This window comes from Barbus barbus (assembly GCF_936440315.1).
Source record: "Barbus barbus genome assembly, chromosome: 16".
NCBI lineage: Eukaryota > Metazoa > Chordata > Actinopteri > Cypriniformes > Cyprinidae > Barbus > Barbus barbus.
Window position 1 is genome coordinate 3,972,934 of NC_136744.1, and position 20,838 is coordinate 3,993,771.

The 20,838-nt window shown below is 39.8% G+C and overlaps 1 protein-coding gene across 3 annotated transcripts in view; it reads right to left on the reverse strand.

Annotated features, from left to right (window-relative positions):
* Positions 1 to 20,838, reverse strand: part of LOC306882863 (1-acyl-sn-glycerol-3-phosphate acyltransferase epsilon-like) — a 69,911-nt gene that overhangs the window by 21,050 nt on the left and 28,023 nt on the right. For all 3 annotated transcript variants that reach the window (XR_013785302.1, XM_079437838.1, XM_079437839.1), the window contains exon 5: positions 15,881 to 15,971. Coding sequence is in view for 2 of the 3 variants with exons in the window: in XM_079437838.1 (XP_079293964.1) it covers positions 15,881 to 15,971 (91 nt within the window). In the remaining variant the exon portion in view is untranslated. The remainder of the gene's footprint in view (positions 1 to 15,880; positions 15,972 to 20,838) is intronic.

The window sequence follows — 20,838 nt, forward strand, 5'->3', positions numbered from 1 at the left end:
ATCAAGTGTACAGATTTACTGTAAAAGTTTTTGCATCTTGAAAAAATATTTCTGTGTTCTATATCCCTCTGTGTAATGTTTGTTTAACTTTTCTGTTGGGAAGATAAATGAGCCTTTAAATCTCCTTTGTAAATGCTTTACAAGGTATGAACAGTCCTCACTTTAGATGAGCTCACGCATTATGATATTACGCAGCGCCTGAAAGTAGTCCACAGCTATATCATAGGCTACTGAGCTGGGGACTACTTTCAGGCGCTGCTTAATATCCTTGTACCATGCTGCACCCATGGTAAGTTCCTTGATTATTACGCCGGAATGAGGGTATAGTTCCTAGCCATATTTTCCCAGAAAATCGCAACTTTTCATTTTCCGTCAATATGCAGAAGAGTCAATCTTTAAATAGGAAAATTATCTAATTTTTGAGCGAGATGCTAATGGTCTAATCCGATTCAATGATCTATGCTAAGCTAAGCTAAAAGTGCTACCGCCAGACCCGGAGAGATCAGCTGAATGAATTCAGAAACGGTAAAACTCAACTGTTTAACTCTTGGGGAGTTGTAAAATGAGCCTATTTCCAAAAAAAGTGGAGTGTTCCTTTAACTACTATGTATCAAATGACAAATTTTAATGTAAGTACAATGCACTTATTGTGGACATACATGTTTTTACATTGTACTTATATTTTTATAAATACCTATATGTAGTTACATCTGTAATTTATTTCTGCAATTACACTTATAATTACACTGTTGACCCATCCCTTACACCTTAACCCAACCTTAAACCTACCCATACCACCAAACAAGTCCCTAACCTTACCCGTATCCCACCTCAATAGCAGCAAAATTGTTTTGCAATACAATATGAACATTGTACACAAATACACAATAAGACTCGAAGAACCTCAGACACTTTGATCTTCTGAGATACAGACAACACACACAGTGTATTAACATGCAGACATCCGTTTTGACATCTCACTAAGAGATATGCAGGAAAAACTCCTCTCTCACCTATCCTTTTCATTCTCTTACTTCCCCTCACTCAGCTCACTCAGAATGGTCAATGCCATAATATAATGTTCTATATGAATGCAAGTGATAGTCACACCATTGGATATCTTTGTTGGGCCAATTGAGTGGACCTTACAAACCCCTCTCAAAAGCCCTACTCCCACTTGTGTATTACACACCCCAAATGCATCTGACTACCACTTCAATTCTATGAAAGGTGATTCAAAAAAGCGATTGTCTCATTTACTTGATATCCGTGACAGAAGACTAGCTGAGCAAGTTGATTCGCCTTATTTTACGAAGGCTGTTTGCGATCGGCTGCCGGCAACACTAGATGGTGTCAACTTGGAGAACAGGCTAAGAAGACTGCAGCCTACAATGTGGTGAGAGAGTATGTCAAGGAGCAAACTGTAGACGGCAATCAGGTCCAACAACTCAGATTCCTGCGTTGCCTATATGTCCTTAAACTTGAGGAGCAGAGTGCACCAAGCCCTGAATACCGAGCTGAGAAACTTATGAGCAGTATGCTTGTCCTTTTCCAAGGTTTCACTGAAAACAAAGCATCCTTTTCATTTTACTATAGCTCTCATGTCACTTTGGAGGACACCATGGCATGTGCTTAACAGCTTGGAACAGCAGATCTAATGAAGGATGCAGCCCTCTCCCTGCAAAATATCATCAAGAAGGCCTTCCTGGAGTCTAGTGTGATGCCCTGGCAAGCAACCAGATAACTTTTGAGAGGGGGTTCAGACATGTCTGCCGGATCACTTTCCTCTTTTCCCTTTCTTCATAGTTTGATGTTTTTATACGGTTTATTCTACCATTACAGAGGAAAGATAAATTAAATTAGTTTTATGGATCTGTAATTTCTGGTAGCCTACTTACTAACCAGTGGTGAAATGTAACCAAGTACATTTACTCAAGTACAAATTCAAGGTACTTGTACTCGAGTATTTTCATTTTATGCAACTTCATACTTCTATTGCGCTACATAGTAAGGGGGTGGTGATGGCGCAGTGGATAAGACATGCCTTTGGTGTGAGAGACCCGGGTTCGAATCCACTGTGACAAGACAGTTGCTCCAGAGGCGTGCGACCTCTGACATATATAGCAATTGTAAGTCGCTTTGGATAAAAGCATCAGCTAAATGAATAAATGTAAATGTAAATGTACATATCAGAGGCAAATACAGCGTTACTTTTTACTCCACTAAACTTATCTGACAGCTTTAGGTACTATTTTTCGGATTTACAATCTTCAATATCCCACGCGTCCTGTGAAAACCAAGTTTTTCCACATTTGGTGAATTAAAATTTAAGATAAACTGAAGGCTGAAGTTTTCCTATATGGGTTGAGAAAATTCTCCTACTTCTAAAGCTAAATAAATAGTTTAAAGCCTTCTTGGATTAGCTTGAAAATGAATGGTGACAAAGCTCAAAACAGGGCTGTTTTGCTGAGCTTATGAAAAATTTACATTTTAGAGATATGTGGTTCTCAGTACAGTGGCGCTACAAACAAATTATCTTTTAGAATGTGATGCATTTCTGTAGAATAAACTACCCAACAGTATATAGTTAAAATTAGCTCAACCCTAAATTTCTACAGCAGTAAAATGCAATGCACATTAATGTAGCAGTAATATTAACCCAAAAAAACATCATATACTGTATAGTGGTAAAACACTGACAGGGACCGTTTTACTGCAGAATGAGTACTTTTACTTTTGATAGTTTAAGTACATTTTGTTGATAGTCCATATTTTTACAGTGTGGTATTAGTACTTCACTTGAGTAAATGATCTGAATAATACTTCCATCACTGTTATTAAGTAGCTATGTTAGCTAGCTATCTAGCAGGTAAGTTAATTTGACGGTACTACAGGTGCATCTCAAATTACAATATCATGAAAAAGGTCAATATTTTATTTTTGTCACTCATTTCAGAAAGTGAAAACCTTTCTAAACCTTTAGTGAAAACCACTAAATCAGGCTGTTGTCCCCACATGCCTCAAAGCTACCACCATCATTCCAGTCCCTAAGAAGTCATCTCCATCCTGCTTCAATGACTACCGTCCAATAGCACTCACTCCCATCCTCATGAAGTGCTTTGAACGGCTAGTCCTGCACCACATCAAGTCTGTCCTCCCCCCCTCCCTGGACCCCTTCCAGTTTGCATATAGGTCCAACCGCTCGACCGATGATGCCATCACCACTGCCCTCCACCCAGCCCTCACACATCTGGAGAAAAAAGACTCATATGTCAGGATGCTGTTCATAGACTTCAGTTCAGCATTCAACACAATCATCCCTCAACAGCTCACTCACAAACTGGCCCAGCTGGGGCTCAATACCTCTCTGTGCAACTGGCTGTTGGACTTCCTGACCGGGAGACCTCAAGCAGTACGGGTCGGCAGTAACACATCCAGCACCATCACACTCAACACTGGGGCCCCCCAAGGATGTGTGCTGAGCCCCCTCCTCTTCACTCTGCTGACCCACGACTGCACACCATCACACAACTCCAACATTTTCATTAAGTTTGCGGATGACACGACTGTGGTGGGTCTCATCAGCAACAGAGATGAGACAAACTACAGGAGCGAGGTGAGCCGCCTGGCCGGGTGGTGCAGTGACAACAATCTCTCTCTGAATGTGAAGAAGACGAAGGAGATTGTTGTTGACTTCAGGAGAGTACACACTCAGCATGCCCCTCTGACCATCAACGGTGCGACTGTGGAGAGAGTGAGCAGCACCAAGTTCCTGGGTGTGCACATCACTGAGCACCTCTCCTGGACTAACAACACTGTAGCACTGGCCAAGAAAGCACAGCAGCGTCTCTACTTCCTCCGCAAACTCAGAAGAGCCAGAGCCCCGACCCCCATCATGTGCACCTTCTACAGAGGCACCATCGAGAGCATCCTAACCAGCTGCATCACTGTGTGGTATGGCGCTTGCAACGCATCCTGCCGCAAGTCACTTCAACGAATAGTAAGAGCAGCTGAGAAGATCGTTGGTGTCTCTCTCCCCTCCCTCCAGGACATTTACAACACCCGTCTCACCCGCAAAGCCCTCCGCATTGCAGGTGATCCCACCCACCCGACACACAGCTTCTTCAGTCTGCTGCCATCAGGGAGGAGACTGCGGAGTCTCCAGGCGAGGACCAGCAGACTGAAGGACAGATTCATACATCAGGCTGTCAGGAAGCTGAACTCCCTCCCATCCTTGCCCCCCCTCCCCTCTTTCACCCCCATTTAACACAGCAACACACTAGGAACTCGGACTCTGTGACACCCCCCCCCACCGACCAACAAACTGTGACCGGCACCTGTCACTTGTGCAGCATTGGCTGATCACTACCTATCCAACATTGACTGCAAATTACCTCTTCGGATAGTCTGACAAAAAGCTATCCGAACTTGTCACTTTAACAGACTGATAAGCTCTTCTTGCACTACACTCATAACAAAACAAAACAAAACAAATCTGCACAGTTTTGTTGTTTTTGTACATTCAACTGGTTTGCACTCCATCTATTCTGCCATGTGCCTTATGCACTTTATCTATCTCTCTTTTTTTATTTTCTACAATGTCCTCAGACTGATAAGCTCTTTTGCACTACAAATATATCTACACAGTGTTGTTTCTATTTAACTGGTTTTGCACTCTATCTGCCATGCGCCTTATGCCACTTATCGATCTAATTCTTATTTTTTTCTACAATATCCTCATTTGTATATTTGTATAGTTGTATGTACATATGTTTAAACTGTATTATCTGTATCTGAACGTGTTTAATGTTAACTGTATGCACCAAGGGTCTGAGAGTAATGCAATTTAAATTCTCTGTATGTATGTGCTGTACATGTGGAAGAATTGACAATAAAGCTGACTTGACTTGACCATATATTATATAGATTCATTACACAGAGTGAAATATTTCAAGCCTTTATTTCTTGAAATTTTGATGATTATGGTTTACAGATAAATGAAAACCCAAAATTCAGTGTCTCAGAAAATTAGAATATTACATAAGATCAATTTAAAAAAATTTTTTTATTTTAAACAGAAATGTCATGCTTCTGAAAATGATGTTCATTTCTATGCACTCAATACTTGGATGGGCCTCCTTTTGCATGAATTACTGCATCAATGCGGCGTGGCATGGAGGCAATCAGCCTGTGGCACTGCTCAAGTGTAATGGAAGCCCAGGTTGCTTTGATAGCGGCTTTCAGGTCATCTGCATTGTTGGGTCTGGTGTCTCTCATCTTCCTCTTGACAATACCCCATAGATTCTCTATGGGGTTCAGGTCAGGCGAGTTTGCTGGCCAATCAAGCACAGTAACACCACGGTCATTGAACCAGCTTCTGGTACTTTTGGCAGTGTGGGCAGGTGCCAAGTCCTGCTGGAAAATGAAATCAGCATCTCCATAAAGCTTGTCAGCAGAAGGAAGCATGAAGTGCTCTAAAATTTCCTGGTAGATGGCTGCGTTGACTGTGGACTTCAGAAAACACAGTGGACCAACACCAGCAGACGACATGGCAGCCCAAATCATCACTGACTGTGGAAACTTCACACTGGACTTCAAGCAACATGGATTCTGTTCCTCTCCAGTCTTCCTCCAGACTCTGGGAGCTTGATTTCCAAATTAAATGCAAAATTTACTTTCATCTGAAAAGAGGACTCTGGACCATTGAGCCACAGTCCAGATCTTTTTCTCCACAGCCCAGTTAAGACACTTCTGACGTTGTCTCTAGTTCAGAAGTGGCTTGGTAGCCCTTTTCCTGAAGACGTCTGAGCGTGGTGACTCTTGATGCACTGACTACAGCTTCAGTCCACTCCTTGTGAAGCTCTCCCAAGTGTTTGAATTTGCTTTGCTTGACAGTATTCTCAAGCTTGCGGTCATTCTTCTTTCCAGTCAACTTTGCATTTAATATGCTTCGATACAGCACTCTGTAAACAACCACACCTTTCAGTAATGCCCCTCTGTGACTTACCCTCTTTGTGGAGGGTAATGTTCCTTCTTCTGAATCAAGTCAGCAGTCTTCCCCATTATTGTAGTTTCAAAGAACAAGAGATACCCGGAATTTATACTGTAGGGATGGTCATTAATTGAAACTCAAATGCTCTAATATTTTGAGAGACTGATTTTTGACTTTCATAAGCTGTAAGCTCTAATCATCAAAATAAAAAATAAAAAAATAAAACTTTTGAAATGTTTCACTTTACATGTAATGAATCTAAAATATATGAAAGTTTCACTTTTTGAAATAAGTTACAAGAAAAAATTAACTTCACAATATAAATTTTTTGAGATGTACCTGTATAACACACTTATATACCCATATTATCAATGTACAGTAGTGACATTTTCAGTTGTAAAAAAAGGGAGATAATACTTATCAGGGGTCCATCCTTTGTACCTCACTTACTATATCTGAGATGATTTGAAAGATGCCAGATCTTCTAATAGTGATAACTGATCTCTGGCTAATTTGGTTCTTCAAACGAATTTGCGTATTAGATTAAAATATCTGGATTAAGTTGTCTAAGATTAGACACGCGTAACACGCGTTCTCGTGTTCCCCGAAAAGGGCAGATGTATCGATACTCGAAACCACGATCAGCAACGCAGCGATTGGCTGGCGGCAAGACCGCAACATAATGACATCGTATCATATATTAAAAAAGACACCTGAAATTTCTGGACCTTTATAAGGAAACAGCCAAGCAAACACAACTACATAAATGTATATAGATCTAAATAGGTAAATGAGATGTAAATAGATAAATGAAATGTGCATGTGTTTTTAATTTATTAGTTGTTTTGTTTTTTACATGATTCCCAATTATTTATATTTATGATTTCTAGTATTTGTACAGGCTTTAAATTTTTATTTCAATGTTGTAATTAGCAATTAATTTAATTTTATCTTTGAAGCAGATTTCTTATGTGACAGCATCAAAGTTTCTTAGAGATCAAGTTGTCTGCATCTCCTGCGCTTAATCAAGCCACTCCCATAATAGCGGTCATCACTCAAATTAATGCACGACTCAGATTAACTGTATAGCATGTGTGTAAGACTCCAATACAATTATAAAGTAATTATTTCATCACTAATAAATCTTTCAATGAGTATAAGTATAGATACTGGCTGTGTCTATAGTATCGACTACATCGATTATTATTATTTTCAAATTAATTTTTAAATTAATGTCCCTGGACCAGTAGGGTACTCTTGTAATAAAGAGTAACTGGACCAGTAGGGTACTCTTGTAATTCAAATGATCCAAGATCAAGCGAAATAGTCAATCAAATCCAGCTAACTGAGTTAGCGATGCACGAAGAACAGACCCCAGATGCAAAATCTTTTTGCTGTATCTTGCAGAGTGGCGACGATTGATCTCTGAAATGCATAAGTAGCAGTTAAAAGTAACCAATGAGTAGCTACGATGGCAAACGAGGAGTTAGAATGTAGCAGCTTTGGGCTGCTGTTCATGCCAATATCTACTTTGATTTGTGTAGATTTTTTTCTGGGTTATATTTAAAATTTTTAACATACTGGTTTGGTTTGATTATACTTTCATTGCAAAGATATTGAAAAAACAAACCACCAGCGGGGTCACGTTTGAAGAGGTGGAGACTGATGACTGGAGACTGAAAGGGTGTTGATGACTTTTACTTAATTTCAATTAGCTAGTATTATCAGATTGCCATTTATGTCACTTGGAGTGATTGACATCCGTTTAACAACCTTGCAATTAACATGAGAAAATCTAGTGTCATTTGTCTGATGCAGGAAACTATTGCGGAACAAAATAGCAAACGTTACATCGTTTTGAGCCGGCAAATGTGTAATTTGCCTGTTTTTCACCAATAAAGAACAGTTGTCTCATGTCATTGACCTTTCCATTTGATTCCTGGTGTCAGAATTATACGAAAAAGTGGGTTATTTTGTGTTTGTATGTTGTATGGTTCAGGAGTTATCAAAATGTGTGTTTTTCGCCACTTGCGATGACATCATTTCAAGATGGCTGCCAAACAAATCCCATGGGACATTAGTTGACCTCGGCAACATCAAAAATTCTTAACTAGACACCATTAGATTTCCAAAAAAACAGGTTACAAAAAACTGCCAAGCGGGTGCATGGGAACCTATTCTTCCTGCATTACTATACAGTCTTTACAATGGCACTCACTATATAAAAGGTCCTAGATCACGTAATTTTCACCAACTTTCAAAACTGTTTTATGAATTTATTTTTTATCTACTGAAAGTTTTTTTTTTTTTTTTTAAGACATTTCATCTGCTGAAAAATTGGCATGTTGTTAAACAACAGTAAAATCCACTGAACACATAGTACTTCTGTTCCTCACAGCCTCATTTTCATTCCTGCTGAAAATTAAATATAGCACTACGCTGAGCAAAGTCTGTAGTCAAGAAACTACATACTGCACAGTGAATTGCTCAGTTTATAACATAACTATCTCAGGGACTATCATAACTATCTTTATCTCAGGGAACCTAGTTACTTTAGTAACCGGAGCGTTCCCTATCAAAACGGTCTCTAAAAAAAAAAAAAAACGTCTTTATGAAACCATAAACCATAGAGACCTAAAACTAACAAAGGTTGATTACAATGACCCGCTCACTGCCTCACAAATATCCCCAATAGAAACTCCGCTGGACCAAGCCCAGAGAGACTTCAGTGAGTGTAGTGCCATATTTAATTTTTGGCAGAAATTAAAATGAAGCTGTGAATGATAGAAGTACTGAATGTTCAATGGATTGTTCTGTTGTTTTACAACATACCAAGAGTATGTTGACACTGAGGAAGGCTTTGCACCGAAACGTTTGTCTCTTTTCCCCATCGGTGATGAATGTTAAATAAAATGAAAAAAGAAGACTGTTCTCGTGAGTGCGGATCATAATTTCTTATACTAAGTAATTTAACAGATTGACGCACCAAAATAAAAAGATTAAGTAACGGAGGAGCGCGGTACAAACAACATCGAACAACATACCAAGAGGCCATCCCCCTAGTGGCACTCAGAGCCATAAACCAGGGCTATTGCATCCACTATTCAGTGGGATTATCTCTGCTTCGTAACTGGAAGCCATTTGTAGCAGCCCCCAAAGCCGACTAGAGTGTTCCACATAAATCCTGAGGGTATGGCCCGGGCAAAGTAAGTTAGCTCCCTGCTTGTTCTCAGAGGAAGGTAGGGATAACAGAATCAGTCAGAGAAAAATGACTGGTTTTGCCAGAGTGGAGCCACAAGTAGAACTGAGCATCCGGTCTCCCTAATCCATCTGGTGACCTGAGGGAGCAGATCAACTAGAGGACATGTGTACAGGTGGGCCTTGGGCCATTTGTTGGCCGGCCAGCATGTCCTGTTCCTTGGAGAAAAATGCTGAGCAATGAGAGTTGTCTTCTGAAGCAAAGGAGGCATTTGTGTCCTAATGGTTAGAGAGTCGGAGTCGAAGATTGCAGGTAAGAGTCTTAGGTCCGACAGGAACTGTTGGACCTGAGTGAATAACCAGCGCTCTCTTCCACCCTCAATACCACAATCGAGGTGAGACCCTTGAGCAAGGCACCGAACCCCCAACTGCTCCCTGGGCACCGCAGCAATATGGCTGCCCACTGCTCCGGGTGTGTGTTCATGGTGTGTACGTGAGTTCAATACTGTGTGCGCGCACTTGCACAGGTTATATGCAGAGCACAAATTCTGAGTATGGGTCATCATACTTTGCCACACGTCACTTCATTTTCACTTTCACAGGTCTGCCTCTGGCTTTCAATTTGGGGGTGAAGTCTCCATTCTCCTGGAAATACACTGCTCCAGGTCAGCATGTCCACTCCCTGGTTCAGTATACTTGGCATGTGCACTGCCCTCGGTGAGCCCAGACTGCACTGAGCCCCTAAGGAGGTGGTGTCTTGCCATCTTGTAAAGAGACCAAGACCTGAGGCCACCCTTAAGATTTATGAAGGCCACCACTGTCATATTGTCTGAACAGACAAGGATATGGTGCCCTTTCAGGGCTGGCAGGAAGGTTTCGAGGGACTGAAAAACTGCCAGCATTTTTGTGCAGGCATTGCTCCAGGCTGGACCAGGAACCAAACGCCGGGCTGCCCTTGCACAGATCTCCCTAACCCAAGTTGGAAGCATTTGTCATAACAACAATTGGACTCCTGTTTGATACAGGCAAAGGGCCTTCCAAGGGGCCACAGCTGAGACACAGCGATAGTCCATCTTGAGGTGTTTAAAAAAAAATAAAATAAAAAAAAAATCGTCAATCAATAGTCCATCTTGAGGTTTTGATGGCTCCCTTTGCCAGCATGTCAAGTTGGTGGAGCCTTGGAGGCCACGAATTGAAGAATGGGATACTGTTTGTGTTGTGCATTACACACTGCTGATGCTGACGTTTACAGAAATATTATTGCTGCTTTTGTTTTGTTTTATTATAGGAGTTAATTTTGTATTAATAAAGCTCTTCTCCTTTGAGCCTAAATGTGTTTGCGTGTGTCCCTGGTTTTGCTGCTTCCCTTTGAGCCAAGGGTCATAACAATAGGCAGTCGGTCTGTTCATTTTGGTGGGCTGAAATGCCATAATAATAATAATAATACCTTTCATTTAAGGGCACCTTTCAAGACACTCAAGGACACCGTACAGTAAAATACAAAATATAAAACAAGCATTATAGCATTTAATACATTAAACAAGCAAATCATTAAAAGCTAATCTAAACAAATTAGGGATGGGAAGATTAACCGATATGTATCGATACGCGGTCATGCGCGTGCACGATGCGAGTGCATCGGTAGAGCAGCAGAGGATGAATGAAATTTTGGAAACAAATCGAGATGCATCGGTTTTTGCGAGATGTACGACAAATGCAGAAGAGAGATAGAGGAGTCTCTGCACAAAGCCCAAAGAGTTGCTGTAACAGTGGACGGCTGGACATCGTGCGCTACAGCATCATATGTAACGGTCACAGCACACTACATAGATGACGGGTGGGTTCTCAAAAACCACGTTCTGCAGACCAGAGTGTTCAACGAGGCTCACACAGGGAATAATCTAGCCGTTTTACTTCAGGATGTGTGCCGCGAGTGGAAGATTGAAGAGAAGAGCCCCGTGTTAGTCACAGATAACGCCAGAAACATGACCCTGGATAAATAATCAAACTCATTCAATGGCACCGCATCTTCTTTCACATCATCACATAAACTTGATCTAATTAGTTAGTGCTGAATTATCGCATCGTATCGTGATATGGGTGTGAATCGTATCGTATAGCATCGCAATGTGTCACAAATGTATCGTTAATATATCGGATCAGATACTTTGTATCGAGATGCGTATCGGATCGGCATTATACCTTAGATGCCCAACCCTAAAACAAATACGTTTTTATCTGAACTTTAAAATGGGAAATTGAGTCCAGCTGGCGAATCTGCAAAGGTAAAGAGTTCCATAACTTCAGCCCTGCACAACTAAAAGCCCTACCACCAAAGGAACTCATCTTGAACTTTGGAACAGACAATAAGTCTGCAGAAGATGATCTCAAAGAGCGCAAAGGAGTATACAAATGAAGAACATCTGAAAGATAATGAGGTGCCAAATTATGAAGAGCTTTGCATGCAAGAAGTAAAATATTATAATGAACACGATAACGAACAGGAAGCCAATGCAGCTGAAAAAGAATTGGAGATATATGGTCAAAAGTACATGAGTTAGTAACTATCCTAGCTGGGCAATTATCAATAAATAAGGTAAAGGATTGAGTTTTAGATAAAACAGATCTAGAACCCACAAGAAGGGCTTCTGTTTTGTTAGTATTTAACTAAAAAAAAAAAAAAAAATTATTGGTCATCCAAATATTAACATCCTGCAAACATTTAGTGAGGTCAGGAGGAGGATAAGAAACATTAGGTCTTGTAGAAATATACACTTGTGTGTTGTAAGAATTACAGAACCTCAGAGACTTTGAACTCATGAGATGGACAACACACACACAGTGCATTAACATACAGACATCCGTCTCCACATCCAACTGAGAGAAAATGCAGGAAAATGCCTCTCTCACATATGCATCAGTTCCTTTTCATCATCCTCTTTCCCCTCACCCATCCTTCACTCACTCAGCTCACTCAGAATGGTCGATAGTAGAATGTAAAGTTCTACATTAATGCAAGTGTTATTTACAGTCATGTTTGGTATCATTTGAATTGTCTCAGGGCGACTGGTACAATGGTCTCATTCTTATAAGAAGTAAACTAAAAGGTAATACAGATCCTAAGAGTTCAGAGATATTTTGCATACTGTAGAGGGTGGGTCAGTTCCCAGTGGTTTTCATGCAAATTACCTTCTGTCCCAAAAGGTGCTAACTCGGCTTGATCAAAGCAAATTCAAATTGTTAGTTCCTGCCTACATTTCAGGGCTGTTGGTCTTGGTCTGAGGTACTTAAGGAAAATGTTGCAAAAGGGTCGGGGCGATTCTGTAGCCAGAAGCCCGTAGTGTGGTATGTCTCAATACTTTACACTATGCATTTCTAGAAAGTCAGGTATGCATTCTTTACTCGTAGGTTTATCTTTGAGAATTGGATGTTTTGTATTGATATGATTTGATCTCTTTGAATTGTTGTGGAATTGACATAATACATACAGTATTTACCTGACTGATAATAAATTGATACATTTGACCTTATTCTGTTTTACTCTGTAATTATTGACTCTAGTAGATTACGTTGCATCCTTGTTAAAGACATGAGCAACCGAATGAACGAGTAAATATAAAGTCAAGAGTTAACTAGAATAATCAAATATCAGAAGAATACTAATTAGAAATAGACAAGTAATCAATTTGTATTTCAAACTAAATACGAGGTCATAATAAAATGGAGTCAGATTAAATGATAAAATGGAGTCAGATTAGAGTTTAACTTAAATTGAAGAACTTTGCACACCGGAAAGACCGAACACGCAGGAACCCTTCATCCACTATTTGGATACCTTCTTTGGACCAAATGTGTGGACCTTACAGTGTCATCATCGTAAAAATGAAAATTAATACCATAAGAGCGAAAAATACGACCAAGAGGTAGAATATAAATGATAAATAAAAGCGGACCCAAGACCGACCCCTGTGGAACGCCATGAGTAACTGAAACAGAATCTGATTGCATATTCTTAATCTGCACAAACTGCTTTCTGTCACTTAAATATGATGAGAACCAGAGAAGTGCATTATCAGCCATTCCTATGCAATAGGAAATTAATTATCTCCACAAGCGATCGCAGTTTGAGCATAGTTCTGTGTAAATGCATAGACAAACAGAGCTTACTGAGCAGGCATTTCATAATCTAGAAAGACAAAAACATCATTAAGAATTCTGATATAACATAAATTGAGAAATGCAATGCAATAAAATACAATGTTTTGTTTGTTATATTCCAATATTCTAGAGAATATTATTCAGTTAATTAACATTATCCAGTGAATTATTCTTCACTCTTCAGCCTATTAAACTGCTTATAAACCTACTAAAACTAGTTTAAAATGAAGCATTACATTTGTGCAAAGTTGATATGACCCGTCCTTATTTTCTCCATTTGAAAATATTAGACATTCTACATTTATTTTGCTTATTGTTAATATTAGTGTTGCTGCTGATGCTTTATATATATATATATATATATATATATATATATATATATATATATATATATATATATATATATATATATATATATATATATATATATATATATATATATATATATATATATATATATATATATATATATATATATATATATATATATATATATATATATAAAAAATGTTTTTATGTTTTAATTTTCAACACGTTTTTAATTTTTTTTATTTTTAGAAGACTTAAAGGAGGAAAAACCTTCACTCAGTCATTGCTAGTGCTGGCAGTTGGCAAAGAATGCCAAATGAATGTGAGTATGGGGTCAAAATCAACAACAAAAAAAAATACCTCCAACCTGTGGACCCGCCTAAAGATACATCACTCAACAATCTTTGAAGAGGCAAAGAAAAAATGAGATGCTGGAGAGGAAAATACATAAAGCCACATTCAAGCTTCTCTTCCTATGATGTTTGATAAGCAGACAAAGTGGAAGAAAAAAATAGACAGGATGATTACAGAAATGATTGCTACAGACAATGGGCCTTTCAATTTGTTGCAAAAAAAGGCTTCCAGAGACTCCTGGCTACTGCAGAACCAAGATATACTCTAAAGAGTGAGAAGTTCTACCGAACAGAGGTGTTCTCCAGTATTCTCTTTGAGAATGTTAAAGCACTGCTAAAACCTGATAAAGCAGGTTATAACTTGGCTTTTACCACAGACTGCTGGTCTGGTCCAACTGAATCCCAAATGAGTCTAACATGCCATTTCATTGATGACCAGTGGATTCGCAGACAAGTAATTCTAAACACAAAAGCAATAATTGGATCACACACTGGGGAGTGCATTAGTGAGATGTTCTTGGGAATACTGGAAGAATGGGAAATTGACAAAGACAGAGTGGTTCTTGTTCTCGGGGACAGTGGTGCTAACATTGTAGCTCATGTCTGGCAGTTCAGCAATTCTCATACCTTTAACAGTGCCCGCATATTACAACTTGTTGTCAACGATGGCCTCAACTAACAAAGAGCTGTCCATAATATTCTGTCAGTGCTGAGAATCTGTGCCACCCAATTTAATCATTCATTACTAGCCAAACAGCGTTTAGCAGTGACCCAGCCGGACCTTGGGCTACCTGCACATTACATCATTGTGCCAACCCGATGGAATTCCACGCTGCACATACTGGTCAGGTAGCGAGAGCAAAAAAGGGCTTTGAACATATATGCTAGTGAGCATGGTGGGCTTACTAGCCTGAGTGCTGAGCAGTGGAATATTGTCAGTAATCTTATTGACACCCTTTCTGCAGTGGAAGAGGTCACCCTTGAGATGAGCCACTACGAAAGTCAGCATCATCCCATCTGTCAACGTTCTGAAGATATTGCTCAGCAGCCAAGCTCCCTCCTCTCATGGGATTAAAACAATGAGACAGGAGATGCCGGAGAGTCTCGCCAGACGATTTGCAAAAGTGGAGGAGGTGAAATGTGCAGTCCTTGTCTGTCTTCTTTTTTGCAGTTTCAGACCCCTCTATTTTTGGTGTATAAATAAGATGTGTTTTGTTTTCTATGCAAGGAGAGAGTGATTGTTATAAATAAAATGGTTTGTTCAGTTCAGTGGTGCTGTAATCACTGTGTCAAAAACAGAAGTATTAACAGTAAATAAATATCGGTTCTCCCTATCGATTACCGGGCACATAAACACGCAAAATAATTGGTATTGTATCTGTTATATATATATATATATATATACACACACACACACACACACACACACACATGCGCTATACGCTATATTCCAAGTCATACTGTACAACGACTGATTATCATTGAACAACACCATAAACACAATGTTAAATGACCAATTTTTTATTTTTTGGTGAATTGTTCCTTTAGTCTACATGAAATGAAAATTCACTCGATTTTCTAAATTCATATTACTTTTTTTTTTAACCTTACAAATGCATATTTAAAATGTCATAACAGGATCTTCTTGTGAAATGACTTCTATCTGGTGACATATGTAAGACTTCTCCAATAGTCTGCTCCTGCAAGCATGCATTTATCTGTCATTTATCTGACCAAATAGAAAACTCCCAGCCCTTTTCTCCAATAACCTGTTGCACTCAGATGTATGACACAATATGGACAGATCTGTATAATAATAATAACAATAAGTACATATCTGAAGGGTGGCTTTATAGAGGGAAAACAATACCTTCTTTAGCAGCAAAAGCCTGACTGTCATTGATAACTTTCTGGAGCTCAGGGTTATAGCGGGTTCCCTCTGGAAAGATGACAAGATACATCTGTATAGAAAACAAAGAGTTGAAGAGTCATAAAACTGCAGCACTTACTAATGTTAGTAAATTATAAGTCTACCACAGTCCTGGGACAGTGATAGCTTCTAAGGTAGGCATTTCTCAGTTCTGTCATGAAGTGACAATACAAAACTTGGGATATCAAATATGAGGAGTGACACAGAATCCTATTATCCCCCTTGCTGATGAAAGAGAAAGGGCTTAACTCCAAACCACAGTATGATAGGAACATTACAGCTGGATAGCTCAAATAGTGTCATTGGAAAACGTCTTTCAGCCCAAAAAATTACATACAGGCACAGAGATAAGTAGAGAGCACATTTTTAACATTGGAGAAGGTTTATTAATGCTTAATGTCTGGACAAATAATTATTATTTTTTTTTTACCAAAAGCATTTAATAATAATAAATATAGCTGCAAGCAGCAATGACGGGGCCAAGCACATCAGCGGCAAAATTAGGACAGCACGGAGCATCAGAACAACTGCAGAAATTAGTAATTGAAGCCATTTTAAGATTATTGCAGTCCAAATGGCTGAAAAATCATTAATAACTACTAGTAATAAGATTTAATGACTTTTTCACTTTTGACCAACAGGTGGCACCGTTATCAAATCGATGTGGTGTGTTCTGTGTGAGGTCACAATGGCACACAAGTTTTGTGTCAATATGCCAAAGCATTGCAGAGATATGGCCTCAAGTGTAATTTTGGCATCATAACTAAAATTTGTTGTTGTGGTATGTGAAAACTGTTTTGTCTATCAACACGAAATCCATAACTTTTTGTCAGCATGGTCTGAAGATGATAGGATTCGATTTTTGTGAAAATCGGACCAATAGTCTAGGAGGAGTTCGAAAAAGTAGGTTTTTAAAGAAAATCAAAAGGGCAGAGAGAAAGTTTGGCTGGAGCATCAGACCAACTGCAGAAATGAATAATTGAAGTCATTTTATGATTAATTTAGTCAAAATGGCCCTTGCAGAGATATAGCCTCAGTGCTTTTTGGCGAATTCGTTAGTGTGGTATTAGCGAATGCTGGGACGAATCGACTTGAATTCCATAACTTTTTGCCTCCATGGTCTGTAGATGATCGGAGCCAATTTTGGTGAGAATCGGCCAAATCGTCTAGGACGAGTTCGACAAAGTAGGTTTTACGAACAATTGAAGATAGCGAAAAATTTAGTTTTGGACAAGTGGTGGCACTAGAGAGTTTGAGTTAGAGACTCCAAATTTGGTGTGGTTACTATTGACACTATCCTCTATCAGTGTGCCAAATTTGACAACTTTCCCGCAATCGGTTCTATGGGCTGCCATTGACTTCCGGCGGAAGAAACGGAAGAAGAATAATAAGAACGCTAACGATTACAATAGGTTGCCTCTGTGCTTGGCCCCTAATTAAAAAAAAAAAACAGTTTCAACTCAAATACACTACAGTTTTTTTAAATTTATTAAGCGACCCCCATTATCATTCGTTTACTTCAAATTTCATTAAAGAGAAGTATTATTTTTACAGATTGGCCATTATTAAGCACTATAAACAGATGTAATGTCTGTTTCATTCATACTGGACACCTGAGGGTGCCCTCACACAGAAAATTCACATATGCATCACTGAAGTAATGGAACTCATGACGCTCCAGTAAATCCCTAATATGGACAAAAGCATCCTGCCATCACTGTAACTGAATAAAAGAAGATAGAATTGCTTTGAATGATCCAAGCCCTCCTAAAGTGGCTCATTTAAACGCCCCCACATGTCTACGTCACGGTGTTATGCAAATCTTCCCACACAGCTCAAATGTATACGCAAAGAAAAAGGGTGTGATTTTTATTCTCGCTGTAATATTGTTGATGCGCCATGTCCTGGAGACGCGGTTTCATTTTGAAAGCGAAACTACTTTGTTTGGGCTTCCAAAAGAGGACACAACTAGAAATGTATCGATCGTCTGGGCCGTGGTCTTGGTGGTGACCAGAGCCAGGTCGGTAGCACTGCACAGCTCCTTGAATGCTGCAGGGTCAGGGCCAGACTCGTCCATGTGGCGGAAGTGTTTGGCCTGAAAGCCCTGGAGGACCGGCATGGAGTGAAGCACCGAGGCCGCCTGTTCAGCCAAGGAATAAGCCCATCCAGCGAGGGCTGATGATGTCCTGCATGGCTTGGACGGGTGGGCTGCGAGCGATCTTTGCCTTCCAGCCAATGGCAGTGGGTGGGCAGAGGTGCTCGGCCGCTGACTCATCCAGGGGAGGCGTTCATTCTCGCTCCAGCTGAACGAGAACAGGTCGCTCTCAGCTGCAGAGGTGGGAGAAGTCTGGGTGGGAGAAGACGACAGGAGAAGCCTCTCTTTGTGGAGAGAGTGAGGCACGCAAGGCTGAACCGGCATGAGCTCACTCATCTCAGTGTGCTAAGATCCTCTGCCCCGCTACTTTTTCCTTGCAGGCTCCTGAGAGGAAGAAAATGGGAGGGCACGAGGGGCTCTCTCTGAAAAGAAAGCTATCCGCGAGTGCAGAGAGGCGAGACTGATGTCCTCGCAATGAGGATATTCTGTCTCTGTGAGTTCAGCGTGGGCTTTCACCAAGCATGAAAAGCACTCACCGTGACCATCAGCCGTGAGCCCAGGGGACCCTAGGGGAGCCCAGCACGAGCAACAGTAAAGCTGCGGCATTTGAAACAAAGGTGGTAAAATTTGCTATTTTAAAATGTGCTCTTTGTAATCACTGGATGGCGGAAGGGAATTGCTGACCGCAGCTGCTACAGACGCTGAAGTGGCTATGGGGAGTGGCAAAGTCAGCCGAGCAGAGAGGTCTTGTTCTGCTGCGAAGCTTCTCAATGGTGAAGGGTTGGGGTTTCGTACAGCGAAGATGTAAAGTCGTCGACGAAGGAGAAGAAATCTGAGGATCTGTGCTGAGCCATTGGTTCATTTCTTTACTTCACGAACCAACGGCTGTGCAGTTACATAGTATTATTGAAAAAATGCTTCAATTTAGGAACAAAATGACCTTTTTCCCCATAGTGATTTATCGACGCAGTACGTGAAAAGTATCGATAGGGAACATGGAAATAACTGGCATAAAACCATTGAGGGTTTCATAAAGGACTGTATAGGATGTATATATACAGTCATGGCCAAAAATATTGGCACCCTTGGTAAGTATGATCAAAGGAAGCTGTGAAAATTAATCTGCATTGTTAATCCAATTTGATCTTTTATTTAAAATTCACAAAAATCTAACCTTTCATTGGATAATAAGAATTTAAAATAGAGGGAAATTTCATTATGAAATAAATGTTTTTCTCTAACACACATTGGCCACAATTAATGGCACCCTTTTATTCAATCATTTTTTAAACATCCATTTGCCAGTTTAATAGCTCTAAATTTTCTCCTATAATGCCTGATTTTCTCCTATAATGCCTGATGAGGTTAGAGAATATCTGACAAGAGATCAGAGACCATTCCTTCATCCAGAATCACTCCAGATCCTTTAGATTCCCAGCTCCATGTTGGTGCTTCTTCTCTTCAGTTCACCTCACTCATTTTCTGTAGGGTTCAGGTCAGAGGACTGGAATGGCCATAGCAGAAGCTTGGTTTTGTGCTCTGTGACCCATTTTTGTGTTGTTTTTGAGGTTTGTGTTTGGATTATTGTACAGTTCGAAGATCCAAACATGGCCCATTATAAGATTTCTAACAGAGTCAGTGATTTTTTTATCTGTTGGTATTTGATAGAATCCAAGATGCCATGTGTCTAAACAAGACGTCCAGGACCTCCAGCAGAAATCTAGGCCCACAACATCAAAATTGCAGCAGTATATTTCATTGTACACATGGGGTACTTTTTATCCCTGTGTTCACCAAACCCATCTTGAGTGTTTGCTGCTAAAAAGCTTTTTTTTTTTTTTCATCTGACCATAGAAGCCAGTCCCATTTGAAGTTCCAGTCGTGTCTGATAACTGAATATGCTGGAGTTTGTTTTTGAATGAGCTAGGAGATTTTTTCTTGAAACCCTCCCAAACAACATGTGGTGATGTAGGTCCTGTTTGACAACTTTTTAAAAAGATTTTCTGACCCCAAGACTCAACTATTTTCTGCAATTCTCCAGCTGTGGTCCTTGGCGAGTCTTTAGCCACTCAAACGCTCCTTCTCACCATGCATTAGGACGATATAGACACACGACTATTCCAGTCAGTTTCGTAACATTTTATGTTGATTGGAAATTCTTAATGATTGCCCTGATGGTGGAAATGGACATTTTCACAGCTCTAGCCATTTTCTTAAAGCCACTTCACTAATTTGTGAAGCTCAATTATCTTTTGCTGCACATCAGAAATATATTCTTTGGTTTTTCTCATTGTGATAGATGATTAAGGGAATTTGGGCTTTATTTTCCCTCCTACATACACTGAACAAAATTATAAACGCAACACTTTTGTTTTTGCCCCCATTTTTCATTAGCTGAATTCAAAGATCTAAGACGACTTCTATGTACACAAAAGGCCCATTTCTCTCAAATATTGTTCACAAATCTGTCTGACTCAAAAAAAAAAAAAAAAACCTTAATCTTTCCCTCCTTCCCTTGCTAACTTTTACTTATTTGAACAATGACTGAGACTTGGTGTTACGAGCACTTCCTCTGTCTGTTTGCCTCTTCAAGATCGCTTCTTGTATTCCCCAATTGTAAGTCGCTTTGGATAAAAGCGTCTGCCAAATGACTAAATTTAAATGTAAAAATGTCTAAATCTGTGTTAGTGAGCACTTCTCCTTTGCCGAGATAATCCATCCACCTCACAGGTGTGGCATATCAACATGCTGATTAGACAGCATGATTATTGCACAGGTGTGCCTTAGGCTGGCCACAATAAAA